This window comes from Scyliorhinus canicula, chromosome 7 (genome assembly GCF_902713615.1).
Source record: "Scyliorhinus canicula chromosome 7, sScyCan1.1, whole genome shotgun sequence".
In the NCBI taxonomy this organism is placed as follows: Eukaryota; Metazoa; Chordata; class Chondrichthyes; order Carcharhiniformes; family Scyliorhinidae; genus Scyliorhinus; species Scyliorhinus canicula.
In genome coordinates, this window is record NC_052152.1 from 143,361,034 (window position 1) to 143,381,005 (window position 19,972).

Here is a 19,972-nt window from a genome sequence, read left to right on the forward strand (position 1 = left end):
TGTTGAAAAGGTGGGACAGGTGAATTTTATTACCAAAATTGACTGACTTAAAGGATACTGGCAAGTACCGTTTTCAGACAGGGCAAAGGAAGTTTTGGACTTTGATGCCAAATGGACTGTATCAGTTTATAGTCATGCTGTTTGGAATGAAGAATGCGCCATCAACGTTCCAAAGATTAACCTACAAGGTCATTTCTGGACTAAACAGTTAGGCAGTGGACAGTGATGATTTGGTGGTTTTCAGTCAAACATGGCAAGAGCATGAGTGTGGCACAGTGGTTAGCACTGCTGCCTCACAGCGCCAAGCTATCTGGTTTAATTCTGGCATTGACTGACTGTGTGGAGTTTGCGCGTTCTCCCCGTGTCTGCGTGGGTTTCCTCCGGGTGCTCTGGCTTCCTCCCACAGTCCAAAGATGTGCAGGTTAGTTGGGGTTATTGGGATAGGGCAGGTGTGGGCCCGGGTAGGGTGCTCTTTCAGAGGGTCGCGTGTAAACTCGGATAACATGGTGGTTAGCACAGTTGCTTCACAGCTCCAGGGTTCCAGGTTCGATTCCCAGCTTGGGTCACTGTTTGTGTGGAGTCTGCATGTTCTCCCCGTGTCTGCGTGGGCTTCCTCTAGGTGCTCCGGTTTCCTCCCACAGTCCAAAGATCTGCAGGTTAAGTGGATTGGCCATGATAAATTGCGCTTGGTGTCCAACAAAGGTTGGGCGAGGTTACTGGGTTATGGGGATAGGGTGGAGATGTGGGCTTGGGTAGCGTGCTCTTTCCAAGGGCCGGTGCAGACTCAATGGGCCGAGGATGGCCTCCTTCTGCATTGTAAATTCTATGATTCTATGACTCGATGGACCAAATGGTGGCCTCCTGCACTGTAGCAATTTTATGGTTCTATGGATGTAATATAATATGGATTTCCAAACGGCATTTGCTAAGGTGCCACCAAAAAGGCTGGTACCCAAGCTGAGGATTCATGCGGTTGGGATAATATATTAGCAAGGGTAGAGGATTAGTTGTGTGCAGAAAGCAGAGTAGAGATAAGTGGACAATTTGAAGGAAGTGGAATGCTACTCCCAGAATATCACATGGATCAGTGCTGTGGCCTCAGCTACTTATAATGACTTGGGGGAGGGGACAGAGAGTATCCAGGTTTGTTGATGGTACAAAGCTAGGTGGGTCAGTGAGCTTTGAGGAGGACACGAAGGCTGCAAAAGGAATATGGACAGGTTATGAGTGGGTTGGAATGTAACAGATGGAGTAACAAGTGATGTGTTAACCAACAACATACCCCCCACCCTCTCTGCATCCACCTTTTCTTGTTAATCCTACACCCCCCCCCAAAATCCCTGCTGACTTAACTGTCGTGGAAGAAGTCAATGAATGGGTTCCATCTCCGGGCGAACCCTTCCATAGACCCCCTTAAAGCAAATTTAATTTTTTAAGCTTGGCACAACGTATGGCCAGCAACTATGTCTGATTATGAAGATTATGCTAATTTTGAAGAATTTGGTGTGTCTAATGAGAAAAAATGATTTTGGAACTGGTAGAGTATGTGAAAGGGTTGTCTTAAGCTTCGCAATCATTGGATAACAAGATATCGAAGAAGTTATGAACAGAGATAGTGATGATTCCGATGTTCATACACTTACAGATGGTGAAATCGTGGAAATGGGTAGTAATAGGGAAAGATAAAAACAGCAAGGGTGACGTTAGTGATCAAGTCGAGAAAGTGTTTATAGACAAATTTATAAATATGTATGAAGATTTAATTAACGTCCGAGAACAACATAGTTTCAGTAGATAATGCAAGTTTGCAGGATTCAAGAAAAACTAATCATAACTAAGTTTACTTTCATGAAGCAAATGAAATTAGCTGATCTCTTTAACGAGGCATCCCAGCAGACCTTGTTATGTTACTTTGTGATATTTAATCCCGCCGAGTTGTTGAAAGTGAGCCGTAGTCTTCTTGTAAAGATAAAGTATTTTATTGAGTAATATAAATTAATATCGTGAGTTCTTTTTACTTAATACTCAACTAGTAAAACAAATAAACAATTGTAGATATAACTAATTAACTTATATAATACAATACTTTGAGAACTAATAACTTCTCTCTAGCTTTCCTACGTCTGTTCTCTCTCTACTCCTGACACACACTCCAGTAAGAAAGAGCGGGAAAACCATTTGTATAGGTCCGGGATCGAACCTGGGACCTCGGCGCCGTGAGGCAACAGGGCTAACCCACTGTGCCACCGTGCTGCCCGCTGCAAAATCTTCTTGCTGACCCATCATCAACCCCAGTGGAGTCATCTCCCTCAAGCTCTCCCTTCAGCCTGTTGTAAATAACCCCTTCAGCCTGTTGTAAATAACCCAGTATCCATTGTTGTGCATCTTAACATTGAGTGGCAGGGCAGCACGGTGGCACAGTGGTGAGCACATCTGCCTCACGGCGACGAGGTCCCAGGTTCGATCCCAGCCTTGGTCACTGTCCACGTGAAGTTTGCACATTCTCCATGTGTTTGCGTGGGTTCGCCCCCACAACCCAAAGATGTGCAGAGTAGGTGGATTGGCCATGCTAAAATTGCCCCTTAATTGGAGAAAATAAATTTATTTTTTGTAAAACTTTGTGAGTGGATAACAGGAAGAATATGTGAGAAGTACAAAAATACACTTAAGTTATTTATTCTATACATTATGTATTTTTCATTCTTTATTTCATGTATCTTTTGTTAATTGAATTGCCCTTGGATAAATGACCGATCCAGAAAATCTAGAATCTGGCATTCCGGTTATTGTTTTTTGGATATCTTCTCTTGGTTATTGGTTTTTGGACATCCAACTTGTGTTTGCCAATATTCTAAATGCTTGTTGCTGATTAAAGCATTCAGTACTATACTTGCTATACTACTGACATTGGTCTGTAATAACAACTGTTTAATCATTTTCACCTTTTATTGGGCCACATATATGCACCAGATTCAGTTTGTGGTCTGCACAAAAGGTAGGAAGGGAAAGATGAGTGATTTTGAAAAGTACAAGTGTATCGTTTAAATAAAATCCTACTGAGGAATTTCATTCCATATTGTTGCATCTGCGGCTGACCTTTTTATTGGTTGAATTGCAGGAGTGCCCCAGTATTTGCTGCAGTGAAGCATTCGAAGAAAAACAGGGCAAGGAGTATGATACTGCATCTGAAGGTGATGCAGCATATTCACTGCAGATTGAAGTAAAGGTGGAAGAACCCCAAGAGGAAGAATTCGATTCTGTGTTCAAGGTATTTTAAACAACTTGTATATGCATAACCACTGGGGTAATTAGGAACATTAAAATCAAACTGACAGAATGGTAAGTTAATATTGAAACTTCGGAATAAATTTACAAAACTGTTGGTCATTAGGCACGGAAGAAGACCATTCAGCGCGTCAAGTCCATGTCATTTCTCTGTATAGAATTCAGTCCCATTCTTCTACTCAATCCCTGTGGTCCTGAAACTTTATATCCTTCAAGTGCCGATCCAATTTCTTCTTCAAATTATTCATCGCCTCTGCTTCCATCACCTAGGTAGACAGTGTTTCCAGGTAATTGCCACTCGCTAAGTAAAGAAAGTTATTCCTCACATCCCCACCCCCACCTCCCGCACATCTTGCCCAAAACCTTGAATCTGTATTCCCTATACCTTCTACTATCAATACTGGAGATTTGGGGAAAATGAGGGACTTAAAGTCATTAATATTAGTAAAGGAAAATTACTGGAGAATTTAATGGCACCCAATGCCATTGGCCTACTGATTGACACCCTCGGCCTAAGAAATAGGTGCAGAGACAGTGAATCCATTGGTTTTGACCACCCCAGAATTCCCTAGATTTTACAACAATTCCCTTGAATTGGATGTACACAGATGGTAACCATGCTGTTCAAGAAGGGGAGAAAGAAAACAGGTAAGTGCTACAAGCCAGTGAGCTTGACATCAGTATGGTTTGAACATAAATAGTAGCAGTAGAAACGGTCGCTCGAGTCTGTTTCGCCATTAGATATGGTTGTGACTGAGATGCTGCCTCAACTCCATTTTCCTGTATGTCCCCCATACCCTTTGATCTCCTGAGATACCTAAAATACATTTATCTCGGACTAAAACATATTTAATAATTCATCTACAACCTAGGGTAGAGAATTCCAAAGGTTTTCCAACCTTCAGAGTGAAGACATTTTGTCCCATCTTATTTCCAAATGATAGGCCACAAATCCTGAGACTGCATTTCGGCGTTCAGATAGCTCCACCAGAGGAAACAAGCTCTGTGTCTGTGTTAAGCCAATTCAGAATTTTGTATCTTCCAATTACATCAGTTCTTCTTCCACACTCCAGAAAATATGGCCCAATTTACTCAGCCTCTCATAGAACAACCCTCTTCTCCCAAGAAGCAATCTCATCGACCTTCACTCTACTGCCATCAATGAAAATATATCCTTCCTTAAAAATGGAGACCAAGGGCAGCACGGTGGCACAGTGAGTTAGCACTGCGGCCACACAGCGCCGTGGTCCCAGGTTCGATCCCGGATCTGGGTCACTGTCTGTGTGGAGTTTGCACATTCTCCCCGTGTTTGCGTGGGTTTCGCCCCCACAACCCAAAAATGTGCAAGCTAGGTGGATTGGCCATGCTAAATTGCCCCTTAATTGGAAAAAATGAATTGGGTATTCTAAATTTTAAAATAAAAACATTTAAAAATGGAGACCAAAACTGAAAAAAATGGAGACCAAAACTGCAAACAGTACTCCAGCTGTGGTCTCACCAAAGCCCTGTGGAATGTAGAAAGACTTTCTTATTCTTGTTCTCCAATCTCTTGCAATAAGACCAACATTTTATTTGCCTTCCTAATTGCTTGCTGCACTTGCATGCTAGCTGACACTTTTTTTCTATTTTTTCTTTTTCTAAATCCATTTTGATAACCCAATAATTTTTTTTTCCAATTAAGGGGCAGTTTAGTGTGGCCTATTGACCTCACCTGCACATCTTTGGGTTGTGGGGGTGAAACCCACGCAGACACGAGGAGAATGTACAACTCCACACAGACAGTGACCCAGGCCCGGGATCAAACCTGGGTGCATGTTAGCTTTCTGTGAGTTTGTACAAGTACACTTAAGACCCTCTGAAAAGCAATATTTAAAAGTTCCATGTTTTAAAAAATGTTTTTACATTTCTATTCATATGATCAAAATGAGTAACCTCACGTTCCATCAGCTAACTTGTTACCCATTCACTTAATCTGTCTGCATTTCTTTACAGCCACTCTGTGTCCTCCTCAAAGCTTCATTTCCACTTAGCTTTGTGTCATCCACAAGTGGAGATCAGTTAGCTCGGTTGGCTAGATGACTGTAAGAGTATTGTGCAGAATGCCACCAATAGTGCAGGTTCAATTCTTATACCAGCTGTGGTAGTTCATGGAGGTCTGCCTACTTGCCTTACGCTTGATGCAGAGTAGTGCTCCTCAACCCATATAACCATGTGTGTGTCTCCAACAGAGGTAATTTTTCATAGTCCTTATGGATTATGACTAATTACCATAATCTCCTAACGTAGATACATGACTCTTTGTCTAAAACAATCCTGTAAATTGTAAATTTGAGGCCTATCACTGATCCTTGCTGCACAGCCTGCCAATTTGGAAATGCCGTTTATTCCTACTGTGTATTAGCATTTTGTGTGGCACCATATCAAATGATTCCCCTTCATCTACCCTCAAAAAAAACTGGTAATAAATTTGTTCAACACTATTTCCCTTTCGTAAAGCCACATTGACTTTGTCTGATCACACTATGATTTTCTAAATGTGCTAAGACTTCCTTAGTAATAGATTCCAGTACTTCCCTCCAAATGTTGCCAGGCTAGCTGGCCTGTAATTTCCTGTTGCTTCTTTCCCTCCTTTCTTGAATAGTGGTGTTAATTTGTTAACTTCCAACCTGCTGGGACTGTTCTAGAATTTTGGAAAAGAGCCAAAGCATTCACAGCAGCTACCTCTAGAATGTTGCGCATTACCTGTGGATTTTAGTCACTTATTTCTCTAATACTTTTCCCCTGCTAATATTAATGACCTTTGGATTTCAGGCAACCACGACAATGCTGCATTTAGGTTTTATGAGAAAGACCGTACCGAAAGAATTAAAAACAATCAATTAAGTGAAAATGATTCCCAACATTTTTTTTATGGCTGGATACTCGCTCTCTATTTTTAACGTTCTTGTTTGGGGTAGAGAGATGAGCAGTAAAAGAAAGGTGTTGCTGTTTTCAGACAGCATTATGGACAAAGAAATGTTCTGTTTCTCTAATTTCCCCTCTAATTTCCTCACTAATTTTGTTTCTGCAGCTGTTGAATGATAGAAAACAGGTGCCTTCTTGTGAAGTTGCAAATCATGTCCAGTATAGAAAGGATTGGACTGCATAAAGATTGGACTGAGTTTATGATCTCAACATTTGAATATAAATGTTTTGGGAATATTCTGGGGAAAATAGTGACTGTAGTTATTAAAAATAAATTGGTGTAGTTTTTATTTGAGAGAGACAAAACAATCATTTTGAATTGACAAATTGTATGGTAATGCTGTTTTTTTTGGTCAGGATCAGTGCATCCAGATTTCAAATGTTGGAACATGGAAAAATACTTCAATTTAGAATAGAATCTGTAATAGTCAAACATTAAATGAAATTGTGTAAAATTGCAGTGAATTAGGAGGAATGATAATTGCTTCAGGATTTAGCATTTTGGCAGAGGTTTGTTTATGTAGCCCGGAATAATTTCAGATCTGACCGCCATTTCTATCAAAGCCAAGTTCTCCTGGACTGTAGGTCAGAATTATAACACTGAGGCAAAGTAAATTCTAACTGATAAAACTGACATGGAAATTGCCATTTATTACAACATAGTTTCAAAGCTAATTGCTATCAGATTGTTTTACCTTTGTTACACTGTTGCAGATACTACTGTATGGAACAACTTAGCTATCCCACCAGCCAACAAGACTAATAGGCCACCTAATTTTATTAATGTTAATTGTTCATTCCTCACTGAGAAATCTTGCAATCTCCACCATCTGGTCATTTTTGAAATTGGCTTGGGTTCCCAATGTGAAAAATGCAGTGGGGGGAAAGTTCTGCATTTCCCTTTTGATTTGTAATTGTATTTATTGCCTGAACAGCTCTCGGGTTGTTAACGGTAGATAATGTTGTGCTTATGGGCTATTGCAATATGAAGGTGCAATTGCCAGCATCATTCTTCACTACCTACAGTAGCTACTTTGCAGCATGAACTCCATGGTTTCCAAAGTATACTCCTTTTAATGCAGCAATCTATCATTGCCACGAACAGAAACAACACAGTAAGACATGACTTTCCACACCTTTTCAAAATCTGGATTCATTGTGTAATGTCCCATGAACAGTTATACAAATTGTGTTAATACAGTGTTAATATAGCATTTACAAATTGTGTTAATTAATCTAATCTTCTTCTGAATAGCCCAAAGATTTATATTATTAATGAATCTGCATGGGTTATTTAGATATGGAGTGCATGACCAATGAACCTGACCGTTTCTTTCTTGACATCCACACATCCTTCCTTGTTGGAGATCACTGGCTGTTTTTTCTCATCTCCAGCTCAGTGCTGATCTTGTGAAAGCCCAATTGCTCTCCAGACTCTCGGTTTACTATAACAAAAGCAAAATACTGTGGATACTGGAAATATGAAATAATGACAGGAAATGCTGGAAAATCTCAGCAGGTCTGGCAGCATCTGTGGAGAGAGAAATTAACATTACGTGTATCCATATGACTCCTCCTCTTGGTCTGTTAACGGAACATGGATTTCAAATGATTATGACTACTTTGAGGAAAAATTATACTAACATCACTTCCTGCACCTGTTGTGCTGTTACTCAAAAGTTTATTTTAACCATCTCATTTGAATGAATGGTACAGAAAAGTACTTTACAAAAAAGTAATCCTCTCAGTTCTTTGTAATATCTCAAATAAAACTTCAAGGCCATAGCACGGTTGGTGGATTCAGATGATGTCACAAAGCTACAAGATTGGATTCAAAATTTTATAACCAAAAAGCAGAAAACTGCAAATGTTGGAAATGCGAAACAAAAAAACTGACAGTCCCAAGAGGCAGATGAGGGTTCAGGTTAAGGGGGATTTAGAAATCCAAAGATAGAAATTGAAGACGTAGAAAAGTATATTGATGTGTTTGAGGACAAGCTGAGTGGGACAGGAAAGGACAAAGAGTTGAACACTAACAGTGCATCAGAGTAAAAGATCCATTGGTAAATAATGATCATAATGCAATTGAATGAAACATACTCCAATTGCAAAACCAGAATATTAAACTTACATAGGTATATGGGGGTACTGGTTTGGGTTGATTGGCTAAATAGCCTATAAACAGTGGGAAACATTTAAAGAAACCATATAAAATATTCAACAATTGAAAAACTAAAGCTCAATAAGAACGATCATGACTTACTAAGGAAGTTAAGGATAGTATTAGATTAAAAGATGAGACGTATAATGTTGCAAAGAATAGTAGTAAATCTGAGGATTAGGAGTATTTGAAATCCAGCAAAGAGCCACCAAGAAGTTGATAAAAAAGGTGAAGTAAAATATGAGTGTAAACGAGACAAGAATATAAAATCAGATTATAAGAGCTTTTACATGTCAAAAGGAGAGTAGCTAAGGTAAATATTGGTCACTTAGAAGCAACAGCAGGATAAATTATCAAAAGAAATGAGGAAATGGCAAGAGACATTGAACAACTATTTTTGTCTTCATAGCAGAAGGCATAAGTTACATTCCAGAACTAAAGGGTAACCTAGGGGCTAAAGATAGGGGAATTAAGATAACTAATATCAGCCGAGATATAGTATTGGAGAAACTCGGAGTAAAATCCAGCAAAGCCCCAGGACCTGATGGCCTACATCCTAGGGTTCCGAAAGAGATAGCTGCAGAGATGGTGCATACACTGACTGACTGTTTTTCCAAAATTCTTTAGATTCGGGAATGGTCCAGGAGATTGGAAGTTAGCAAATGTAACACTGTTATTCAAGAAAGAAGGAGAAAACAGAATTACAGGCCAGTTAGCCTGATTTCAGTCATTGGGAAACCGCTGGAATCTATAATTAAGGAAGTCTTAACAATGCATTTAAAAAATAATAGGATGATTTGAATAAGACAACATGATTTTACAAAAGGGAAATCCTGTTTGCCAAATTTATTTAGAGTTATTTGATGATATAACTGCTGCGTAGATAATTGAGAATTGGTAGATACTTCACAGCGCCAGGGTCCCAGGTTCGATTCCTGGCTTGGGTCACTGTCTTTGCGGAGTCTGCACGTTCTCCCTGTGCCTGTGTGGGTTTCTTCTGGGTGCTTCGATTTCGTCCCACAAGTCCCGAAAGACATGCAGTTAGCTAATTTGGACATTCTGAATTCTCCATCTGTGTCCCGAGCAGGCGCCGGAATGTGGCGACTAGGGGATTTTTACAGTAGCTTCATTGCAGTGTTAATGTAAGCCTACTTGTGACAATAAAGATTATTATTATTATATACTTTAATTTCCAAATGGCATTTAATAAGGTACCATACAAAACATAATGGAAAAAGTATGGACTCATGGAATTGGGAGTGATGTATTAACTTGGATAGAGGATTGGTTAACACAGGAGGGATGTATGAAGGATTTTCAACTTGTCAAACTGTGACAAAAACCCACAATAAGACTTGGTAGCTTCATTTGCGGCACTTGTGGCAGAACCTGACTCTCAAGGATTGGCCTCTTCAATCAGCAAAGGTGCGTCACATTAAGACTTCCGATCTGCTATGGATTTGTTTGCTGTTTATCCATCTTTCGTAGATGAAAGGCTTTGACTAAGCAGTGTGCAAGGATCAATGCTGGGCCTCAGCTATTTACAACCTATATTAATTACTTAAGACAAAAGAGACTGATCAAGGTTTTCTGACAATGCAAGGCTAGGTGGGAATGCAAGCTGAGAGGAGGACGCAAAGCGGCATAGATGGGTTAAGTGAGTGACACCAAGGCGGCAGATAGAGTATAATGTGAGGAAGTGTGAGGTTATTCACTTTGTTCGTATGAATAGAAAAGTAAAATGTTTTTTAAAAGGCACAGAAAGCAATTAAGAATGCACATGTATTATGATCCCAGACCAGACCCCAGCAGTGGCTAGAATACTGGATCGAATCCCCAATATTTTAGTTTATTTTGTAACACTGTGTGGAAAGAATGATTAACTCCAGAAATGATTGCATGAAGAAATAGGATTTTGGATTTTTAAAACAAAATTTATTATGAATGCATTATTGAACTTTTTCACTTCACACCTGAAAAGGACAGCTGCCCCAACAATTGCCCCATAAAAATTACTACTCAATTCTCCATTAAACAACAAGAAAAGAAACGTACAGTTCTAAATCCATCTTAAAATCAGCATGGCCTAGAGTAATACTTGCGTTACAGAACAGATTTGGCTCCTGTTATAACTCCCTCAGACTGGCTGAATATCTTCAAAAAGCTGGTTCAACTGGTGTGTTTCAGCATCTTCCTTGTCCTCAGAAAAGCTGCAATGCGTTAAATATAATTACTCTTTTTAAAAAAAATAACTTTTTTCATATCTTACTGGGATAGAAAACTTTTTTTTACTTGTGGACTCTGTGGCACCCAGATCAGACCTCTTCTTTTTTTTTTATAAATGTTTTTTATTGATTTTTCATATTTTATATATGACAAATTATTAGAGAGAAAAAAAGAAAACACAAAAATTTAACATGTATATTTACAGGTAAGCATCTTCATAACAATTGTGGCCGCCCCCTTTAGCCGGTATACATATTTTACATTCCCCAATATGGCCGAGGCACATGTTTATAGGCATTTATTTATAGTTTGGTTTTGGGCCTTAGCTTGCCATCAAACCCCCATAACGAACCCGTAACCCCCCCCCCCCCCCCCCCCGGCTACCTTCCCCCGATTCCCGTCCATTTTCCCCTGATTCTTGGCCACCCGACTATTCTTCCTCTTGTACGTTGGCCACAAACTGGTCCCGGAACAATTGCATGAATGGCTCCCACGTTCTATGGAAGCCGTCGTCTGACCCTCGGATGGCGAATTTGATTTTCTCCATTTGGAGAGATTCCGAGAGGTCGGACAGCCAGTCTGCAGCTCTGGGCGGTGCTGTTGACCGCCAGCCAAACAGGATTCTACGGCGGGCGATCAGGGAGGCAAAGGCAAGGGCGTCCGCCCTCCTCCCCAGGAATAGATCTGGCTGGTCTGAAACCCCGAAGACCGCCACTATCGGGCATGGCTCCATCCTCACCCCCACCACTTTGGACATAGCCTCGAAGAAGGCTGTCCAGAACTCCAGAAGTCTGGGGCAAGACCAGAACATGTGGGCGTGGTTGGCCGGGCGTCTTTGGCACCGTTCACATCTGTCCTCCACCTCCGGGAAGAACCTACTCATACGGTTTCTCGTTAAGTGGGCTCTATGTACCACTTTTAGTTGCGTCAGGCTGAGCCTTGCGCACGTGGAGGTGGAGTTGACTCTATGCAGTGCTTCGCTCCAGAGTCCCCACCTGATCTCCATCCCCAGGTCGTCCTCCCATTTCCTTCTTGTTGCGTCCAGTACGGTGTCGTCCCTTTCTACCAGTCGGTCATACATGTCGCTACAGTTCCCTTTCTCTAGGATACTTGCGTCCAGTAGGTCTTCCAGTAGTGTCTGCCGTGGCGGTTGTGGGTATGTCCTTGTCTCCTTTCGTAGGAAGTTTTTGAGCTGCAGGTACCGTAGCTCGTTCCCCCCAGCTAGCTGAAATTTCTCTGTCAGTTCGTCCAGTGTTGCGATCCTGTCGTCCGTGTATAGGTCCCTGACTGTCAGTGTCCCCCCGTCCTGCCTCCACCTTTTGAAGGTGGCGTCAGTCAGTGCTGGTGTGAACCTATGGTTGTTGCAGATGAGAGCCTTGTCCGACATTTTGGTCAGGCCAAATTGCTGCCGCAGTTGGTTCCAGGATTGGAGGGTGGCTGTCACCACTGGGCTGGTGGAGTGTTTTTTGGGTGGGGATGGGAGTGCTGCCGTGGCGAGGGCCCGGAGGGAGGTCCCCATGCAGGAGGCCTCCTCCGCACGAACCCACTCGGCTTCTGGCTCCTGGATCCATCCCTTTACTCGCTCGGCTGTTGCCGCCCAGTTGTAGAATTGTAGATTCGGGAGGGCTAGCCCCCCCCTGGATTTTGTTTTTTGTAGGACCTTCTTTGGGATCCTAGCATTTTTACCCCCCCATACGAACGCCATGATAAGTTTGTCCAGCGCTTTGGAAAAGGGCTTGGGGGTGTAGATCGGAATGGATCTAAACAGGAAGAGGAGCCTGGGCAGTACGTTCATTTTGATTGTCTGGACTCTCCCCGCGAGGGAGAGCGGGAGGGTGTTCCATCTTTGCAGGTCCTTTTTAACCTCCTCCGTCAGGCTGGTGAGGTTCCATTTGTGGATCCCTTTCCAGTCATGGGCTATTTGGATCCCCAGGTAGCGGAATTTGTGTCGGGCTTGTTTGAACGGCAGCCCCTTTAGTGCCCCCCACCCCCTTGCGGGTGTTCTGGGAAGATCTCACTTTTGCTCATGTTGAGTTTGTAGCCCGAGAAGGCTCCAAACTCTTTCAGGAGCGCGATGATTCCGTCCATGCTGCTTTGTGGGTCCGAGATATAGAGGAGCAGATCATCCGCATAGAGTGAGACTCTGTGCTCTCTACCTCCCCTTCGGATCCCCCTCCAATTTTTTGCTGCCCTGAGCGCGATTGCTAGCGGTTCGATTGCTAGTGCGAACAGCAGCGGGGACAGTGGGCATCCTTGTCTGGTGCCCCTGTGCAGCTGGAAGTATTGGGAGTTGGTATTGTTGGTCCGTTCACTCGCGATGGGAGCGTTGTATAGGAGCTTTACCCAAGCGGTGAACCCTGTTCCAAGCCCGAACCGCTCCAGTACCTCTATGAGGTATTTCCATTCGACTCTGTCGAAGGCCTTTTCTGCGTCCAGGGAGACGATCACCTCTTGTGAGATCAGACCTCTTCAACAGCTTTCTCAAAATGTCTCTCTGAATCCCTTAGCTCCACCCAGCACTGACATCATCTCCCCAAGCTGAAAAGCTAATTAACTCTCCAGGCTGAAAGCACATTAACTCCCCAGGAACGTTTCCCTGTCAAACCAGTGCGTTAGCCCAGACTGAAAACTCATTCTCTGGTCAATTTCACCTTCTGTCTCCTAAAAGCTCCAAAACCCTGCAAAACGGGATTCTTTTTTCTTCAAACATGACCACTGCAGTTAAACACATTTAACCCCAAGTTTTCAACCCTTAAATGGCCACATGTTTAGAATCCAATATTCATGTTGGCCTTTATTTCAAGGAGATTAGAGTACAAATAAAGTCTTGCTACAATTGTACACTTTGATGAGACTACACGAAGAATGCTGTGGCAATTTTGTTCCCATATTTAACTAAAGATATACTTGCATTTGAGGCAGTAACGGCAATGGTTGCCTTGATTTGTACCTGGGATGAGAGGCTGAGTAAATTGGGTCTGTGTGTTCTGGAGTTTAGAAAAATGAAAGATGATCTTATTGAAAAGGGGCTTGATGGGGTAGACAGAGATTGTTTCCTCCTTACTCGTGCATCCAAAACAAGGGGTCACAGTTTCAGGATAAGGGGCTGACACAGTGAGTAACACTGTTGCTTTGCAGCGCCAGGGTCCCAGATTCGATTCCCGGCTTGGCTCACTGTCTGCGGAGTCTGCACGTTCCCCCCCGTGTCTGCGTGGGTTTCTTCCCACAAGTCCCAAAAGACATGCTTGTTCGATGAATTGGACATTCTGAATTCTCACTCGAGTGTACCCGAACAGGTGACGGAATGTGGAGACTAGGGGGCTTTTCACAGTAACTACAGTGCAGTGTTAATGTCAGCCTACTTGCGATAATGAAGATTATTATTATTATTTAGGACTGAGATGAGAAATTTCTTCGTTCAAAGGACTGTGAATCTTTGGAATTCTCTACCCCTGAGTGAATGAGCCATTATATGCAAGGATGAGGTAGAGAGATTTTTGGCATCTGTGAATTCAGGAATGTGGGGAATGGGCTGGAAAGTGGGTTTGAAGCCCAAGATGAGTCATGATCATATTGAATGGTGGGGGAGGCTCAATGATCTTCTATTATAATAAGAATCTTTATTGTCACAAGTAGGCTTACATTAACACTGCAATGAAGTTACTGTGAAAAGCCCCTAGTTGCCACATTATGTTCTTATAAATCAGAAAATATTGGAGACGCTTATCAGACCAGTCAGCAACTTGGATGGAACAGACCAGCCAGGAGAACTTTGTAGTAGACAGAAATAAAATACTGTTATAGCCTGCCTACCACTGGCTGGGGACTAATGACAATCCCACAATCCTTTGGGAGTATGAGCTTCCTCCTATTTCCGGGCAAAGAACATCACCAAAAATGAGTGCCAGGTGTTCATTTTGCTCACCACCTGTGGCCTGCATACGTTTGGGGTGATTAGGAGCCTTGCGTACCCAGCTGCGCTGGACACCAAGGCGTTTGGTGAACTTGTGAACTTAGTGGGGCAACATTTTAACCCAACCCCGTCCACGATAGTCCAGCGTTACCGGTTTAATACCGCTGAGAGGACCCCAGGAGAATCCCTTGCAGAGTTTCTATCCAGGCTACGCAGGATTGCGAAGTACTGTGACTGGTGAGACCTTGTCAGAAATGTTACGCGACCGTTTGGTTTGCGGTATTAACAATACGGCCACCCAGAGAAAGTTGTCAGCTGAGCAACATTGACTTTTCAACAAGCCATTCAAATAGTATTGTCCTGAGAGAGTGCAGAACGGGGAGTACAGGAGCTACAGGGAATGGAGGTGCACGCCTTGGGGCGCAACCCCTTCCGTCCAAAAGCATCTCCCCACACCCCTGCGGTACCTTGGGAGAGGCGACAGTGGCCGTCGGATGTTCCTCCCCAAAGAGTGCCTTGTCCAGAACCAATGGTTGAGGAGCCATGTCCGTGTCGGACTTGTGGGCACCGACCTCGTCATGGACGCCGGTCCTGGGGGGTTCCAGAGGCACCGTCGTTCTGACAGAAACTGGGGCCGGCCCAGGGCCGTAACTTTCATTTGGATGAACCTGCGGCAATTATGCCCGAGGACGTGGAGACAGAGGACGGCTGCCTGCAGCTGCATTGTGCGGCAACTCCCGGTGTGGCCCCCATTAAGGTGACAGTACGGGTCAATGATCACCCACTTGAGATGGAGTTGGACACTGATGCAGCGGTCTCCGTGATCGCCCAGAGGACATTTGACCACACCAAGTAGCGTATACAGACCCTTAAATTAACCGACACACAGGCTCGGTTGGCCACCTACACGGGGGAACCATTGGACATTGCAGGAACTACGATGACCCCTGTTTATGGGCGCCAGGAGGGACATTTCTCACTTATCGTGGTGCGTGGCCACGGGCCCAGCCTGTTGGGTCGGGACTGGTTGCGCCATTTGCAGCTTCAATGGCAGCACATCCTCCAAACAGGTTCTGGAGGGTTGACTGAGGTGTTAGGAAGGTACCTAGATGTATTCCAGCCCAGTTTAGGGAAAATAAAAGGGGCCGTAGCCCGTATCCAAGTCGAACCAGGAGCCACATCGCGCTATTTCAGGGAGCGCCTGTTGCCTTATGCCTTGCTTGAGAAGGTAGAAGGGGAGCTCACTCATTTGGAGACCTTGAGTATTATCAGGCCCATCCGTTTCGCTGACTGGGTAGCACCAATTGTACCTGTAACGAAGCCAGATGCCACAGTTCGCTTGTGTGGCGACTATAAACATACAGTGAATATGGCTTCCCGACTCGACCGATACCCAATGCCTCGCATAGAGGATCTCTATGCGAAGCTTGCAGGTGGACTCTCGGTCACGAAATTAGATATGAGTCACGCTTACCTACAGTTGGAGCTGGACCGTGCCTCCCGGCTATATGTAACTATTAATACATATCGGGGCCTGTATGAATATACACGGTCGCCCTTTGGGGTATCCTCTGCCTGTGCTATTTTTCAACGCGCCATGGACGGCATTTTGGAGGTTTACCGCGTGTCGCTGTCTTCTTAGACGACGTCTTGATTACAGGGATGTCGGAGCGGGAACATTTGGAAAATTTGGAGGCTGTCCTGAGATGCTTTTCAGAGGCTGGAGTCCGTTTACGTTGCACAAAGTGCGTCTTTCAGGCGAAGGAAGTAGTCTACCTGGGTTATCGGGTGGACCGCGAAGGTCTGCACCCCGTCGCAGAGAAGGGTCGCACAATTCAACAGGCCCCTGGACTGCGAAGGTTTGCACCCCGTCGCAGAGAAGGTGCGCACAATTCAACAGGCCCCCGCCCCAACTGATACTTCGCATCTTCGTTCTTTTCTCGGTCTCGTAAGCTATTACGAGAAGTTCCTTCCCAATCTGCCCACTACGTTGACCCCGTTGCACATTCTGCTAAAGAAGAGTCACACCTGGGTTTGGGGTCAGCCGCAAGAAACCGCTTTCCGGCAGGTAAAACAACAATTGTCGCCGTCTGGGTTACTAACCCACTATGATCCTGGAAAGCATTTGCTCATCATGTGTGATGCATCCCCGTATGGTATTGGGGCCGTCCTGTCCCACAAGATGGAGAACGGGACCGAGCAGCCGATAGCTTTCGCCTCCCGCACATTGACTGTGGCAGAAAAGAAGTACGTGCAGATTGAGAAAGAGCGCCTGGCGGTGGTCTTTGTGGTGGCCGCCACTTCACTATCGTGACTGATCATAAGCCTCTGCTGGGACTTTTCCGAGCGGATAAGCCAATACCGCCCATTGCTTCCCCACGGATCCAGCGCTCGGCTTTGTTGCTCGCTGCCTACGAGTATTCTCTGGAGCACAAACCAGCAACCCAGATAGCGAATGCCGACACACTGAGCCGATTGCCTTTATCGACCGGCCCCATGTTGACCCACATGACCGGTGAGGTGGTTGCAACCCTAAATTTTATGGATTCCTTGCCTGTCACGGCATCACAGATCCGTGAGTGGATCCAGACGGAGCCAGTCCTGTCAAAGGTTCGGCACATAGTCCTGTATGGTGGGCAGCATAGACAGCTCCCAGGCGAGTTGCGGGCATTTTCCTCCAAGCTGTCGGAATTTAGCGTGGAAGACGGCATCCTCTTGTGGGGAACGCGTGTGATTGCCCCGGAAAAAGGATGTTGCTACTTCTGTGTGAGTGTGCTGAACACTCAATTTGGCTCTGTTTCTTGTCTAAGCTCTGGAGTCGCCAGGTGTCGTTAAGACACCGCCACAAGCTTCAAGGTGAAGTTCAAAGCAATAAAACCGTACACCAATTAGTAAGTCCAAACAACTAGAGTTTATTATAATACAATTATAATAACTACCCATGCACACGCTAAAAGGATTAAACTTATTCCTACCGCTAAACAACTAATACTTATCTCAAAGGAACTGCTGGGTCAGGGAACAAGGCCTCTTGCTCTGCTCTGGTCTGCAGACTTCAGATTGGTATCAATTGAAAAGGGGGTCAGGAGTGCCTATCTCTGGTAGCGGTCGTTGGGAGGCACTTACTTGTTGGTGGCTGCTGTCCGAAGGCTGGATCGGGAGACAGGAGACTGAACCATGAGTGGTACCTTTCTTTTATAGGTCCCAGGGGATCCGCGCCCCTTTGGGCGGACTCCTTTACCTGCTTGGAATCGATTGGGTCTCTTCCCAATCGATATGTTTGAACCCCCCAATCATGGGGCAGTTCCTCGGTCACTGGGGCGGTTCTTGGGACTTGTTGTTTTGGGCTCCTCTGGCGCCAAAGGGTCTGGCCTTGCATAGAATGTATCGATCTGTGTTTAACTTGTTTCCATTGTATCTGGGGATCGCCCGGTATCGCCTCATTAGTATGTTAACTGGTTTCTTTTCACAGTGCAGTCTGGTTTCTGCAGTCGTCCCAATATACAATCGCTTTGCAAGCTGCTGGCTTTACAACATGTCCATTTTCCCTGCATTCCTTGCAATCTTCCATTTTATGTTGGGCAGTGGCCACCCCAGGTAGCTACAAGGACAAGAGCTGATACTACGAGACTTGCACAATGGGCATCCGGGTGTGACCAAAATGAAAATGTTGGCCCGGAGTTATGTCTGGTGGCCAGGCCTTGATGCCAACATTGAGAAGGTGGCCCAAAACTGCTCCATTTGCCACGAGCATCAGAAGCTTCCGCCGGCCGCGCCCATGCATCACTGGGAATGGCCAGGGCGGCCTTGGGCGTGCTTGCATGTGGATTTTGCCAGCCCTTTTCAAGGATCCATGTTCCTTCTATTAATCGATGCCCAGTCTAAATGGTTAGAGGTGCATAAGATGGTGAGCACAACATTCTGCGCAACAATCGAGAAGATGCGTTTGTCTTTCCGTACATGGCCTCCCCGAGGTGCTGGTCACGGACAATGGCACTCCGTTCACAAGTGAGGAGTTTGCGAGGTTCATGAATATGAACGGTATACGCCATATCCGCACTGCTCCAAACCACCCGGCTTCCAATGGGTTGGCGGAGCACGCAGTGCAGACATTCAAACAAGGCCTAAAGAAGCAGCCTTCCAGGTCTATGGACAAGAGACTGGCTAGTTTTTTGTTTTCATATAGGACCACTCCACATGCGGTGACTGGGGTAGCTCCCACGGAACTCCTCGTGGGCCGGAGACTTTGCACCCGCTTTAGCATGGTTTTCCCAGACATTGGCGTAAAAGTACCCCGCACTCGAGAACGGCAGGGACATTTTTTTATCGGCATCAGCCGATTTGGCAGTTTGCGCCCGGTGACCCAGTGTTCGTTCGAAATTTTGCTGGTGGTGCCCAGTGGGTCCCTGGCGTTATCTTTCGCCGAACGGGCCCTGTCTCTTACCAGGTTCAAGCCCAGGGTCGTCTCCAGCGCAAGCATGTAGACCACGTTCGGTCCAGAAGACTATCCCTTCCAAAGGTTCCCCGCCCCCGGAGCTCATTTCTATATCCACAGAGATCAGACACAATGCAAAGTATTCCTCACTATCTTCCTCTGGTGCTGCACTCAAAGCCTGCGCAGGTCGTTGCAGAACCGCGTGGAGATTGAGATGCCGAGATGACAGAGGCAGCGGACTCGACTCCGAGATGGAGACACAGGACGCCTCAGAGGGGGAGTCCTCAGGCCCACGGGCCGTCGATGTACAACCGTTATGCCGTTCGTCACAGAAGCGCTGTTCTCCGTCTCATTACACGGCACCCGATCCAGCGCCTCGTGCAGATGGTATCTGGCCTGCGGCAAAACTAGTCTGACACCCTCCTTCACCAGGGTCGTCGGTGGATTCCTTGGACTTTGGGGTGGGGGGGGGGGGGGGTGGAGGGATGTTCTCACCTGCTTGCTTACCACTGGCTGGGGACTAATGGCAATCCCACAATCCTTTGGGAGTATGAGCTTCCCCAATGAGGGTGACTGAGAAATCATTAGCAGATTCCCTGCATAAATAAAGCTGGCCAGTTTGGAACCAGCTAGAGAGGAGTGAGCAGCAAGGGAGTTGCTGTTGTGTGTGTGTGTATATATATGTTATTGTAAATAAATGTTATTTCTTTCTATCCTTCAACTCATGATGGATTCTTTGTGGTCCTCACAAAAAATACTAAGAATGTAAATTTAAAATACCAAGGAGGAAACTGTGATAAATACTGTGGATACTGAAACGTTACTGATCTAGTGTTAACTTTTTCTCACTCCACAAGTGCTCCATACCTGCTGAGCATTTCCAGCATTTTATGTTTTTATTGGAATGATCAAGTCTGGAGCTAACAAGTATCAATTAGGGTCTTAATACCAGAGGTCTGAGCAAGGGTTAGGGAATAGTCTGTCTCTG

General features: G+C 44.8%; 1 protein-coding gene across 2 annotated transcripts in view; it reads left to right on the plus strand.

The window, feature by feature from the left end:
- LOC119969427 (ankyrin repeat domain-containing protein SOWAHC) overlaps positions 1 to 19,972 on the plus strand; it is a 184,710-nt gene that overhangs the window by 60,331 nt on the left and 104,407 nt on the right. For both annotated transcript variants that reach the window (XM_038803057.1, XM_038803058.1), the window contains exon 5: positions 3,119 to 3,268. In XM_038803057.1, coding sequence (XP_038658985.1) covers positions 3,119 to 3,268 — 150 coding nt within the window. The remainder of the gene's footprint in view (positions 1 to 3,118; positions 3,269 to 19,972) is intronic.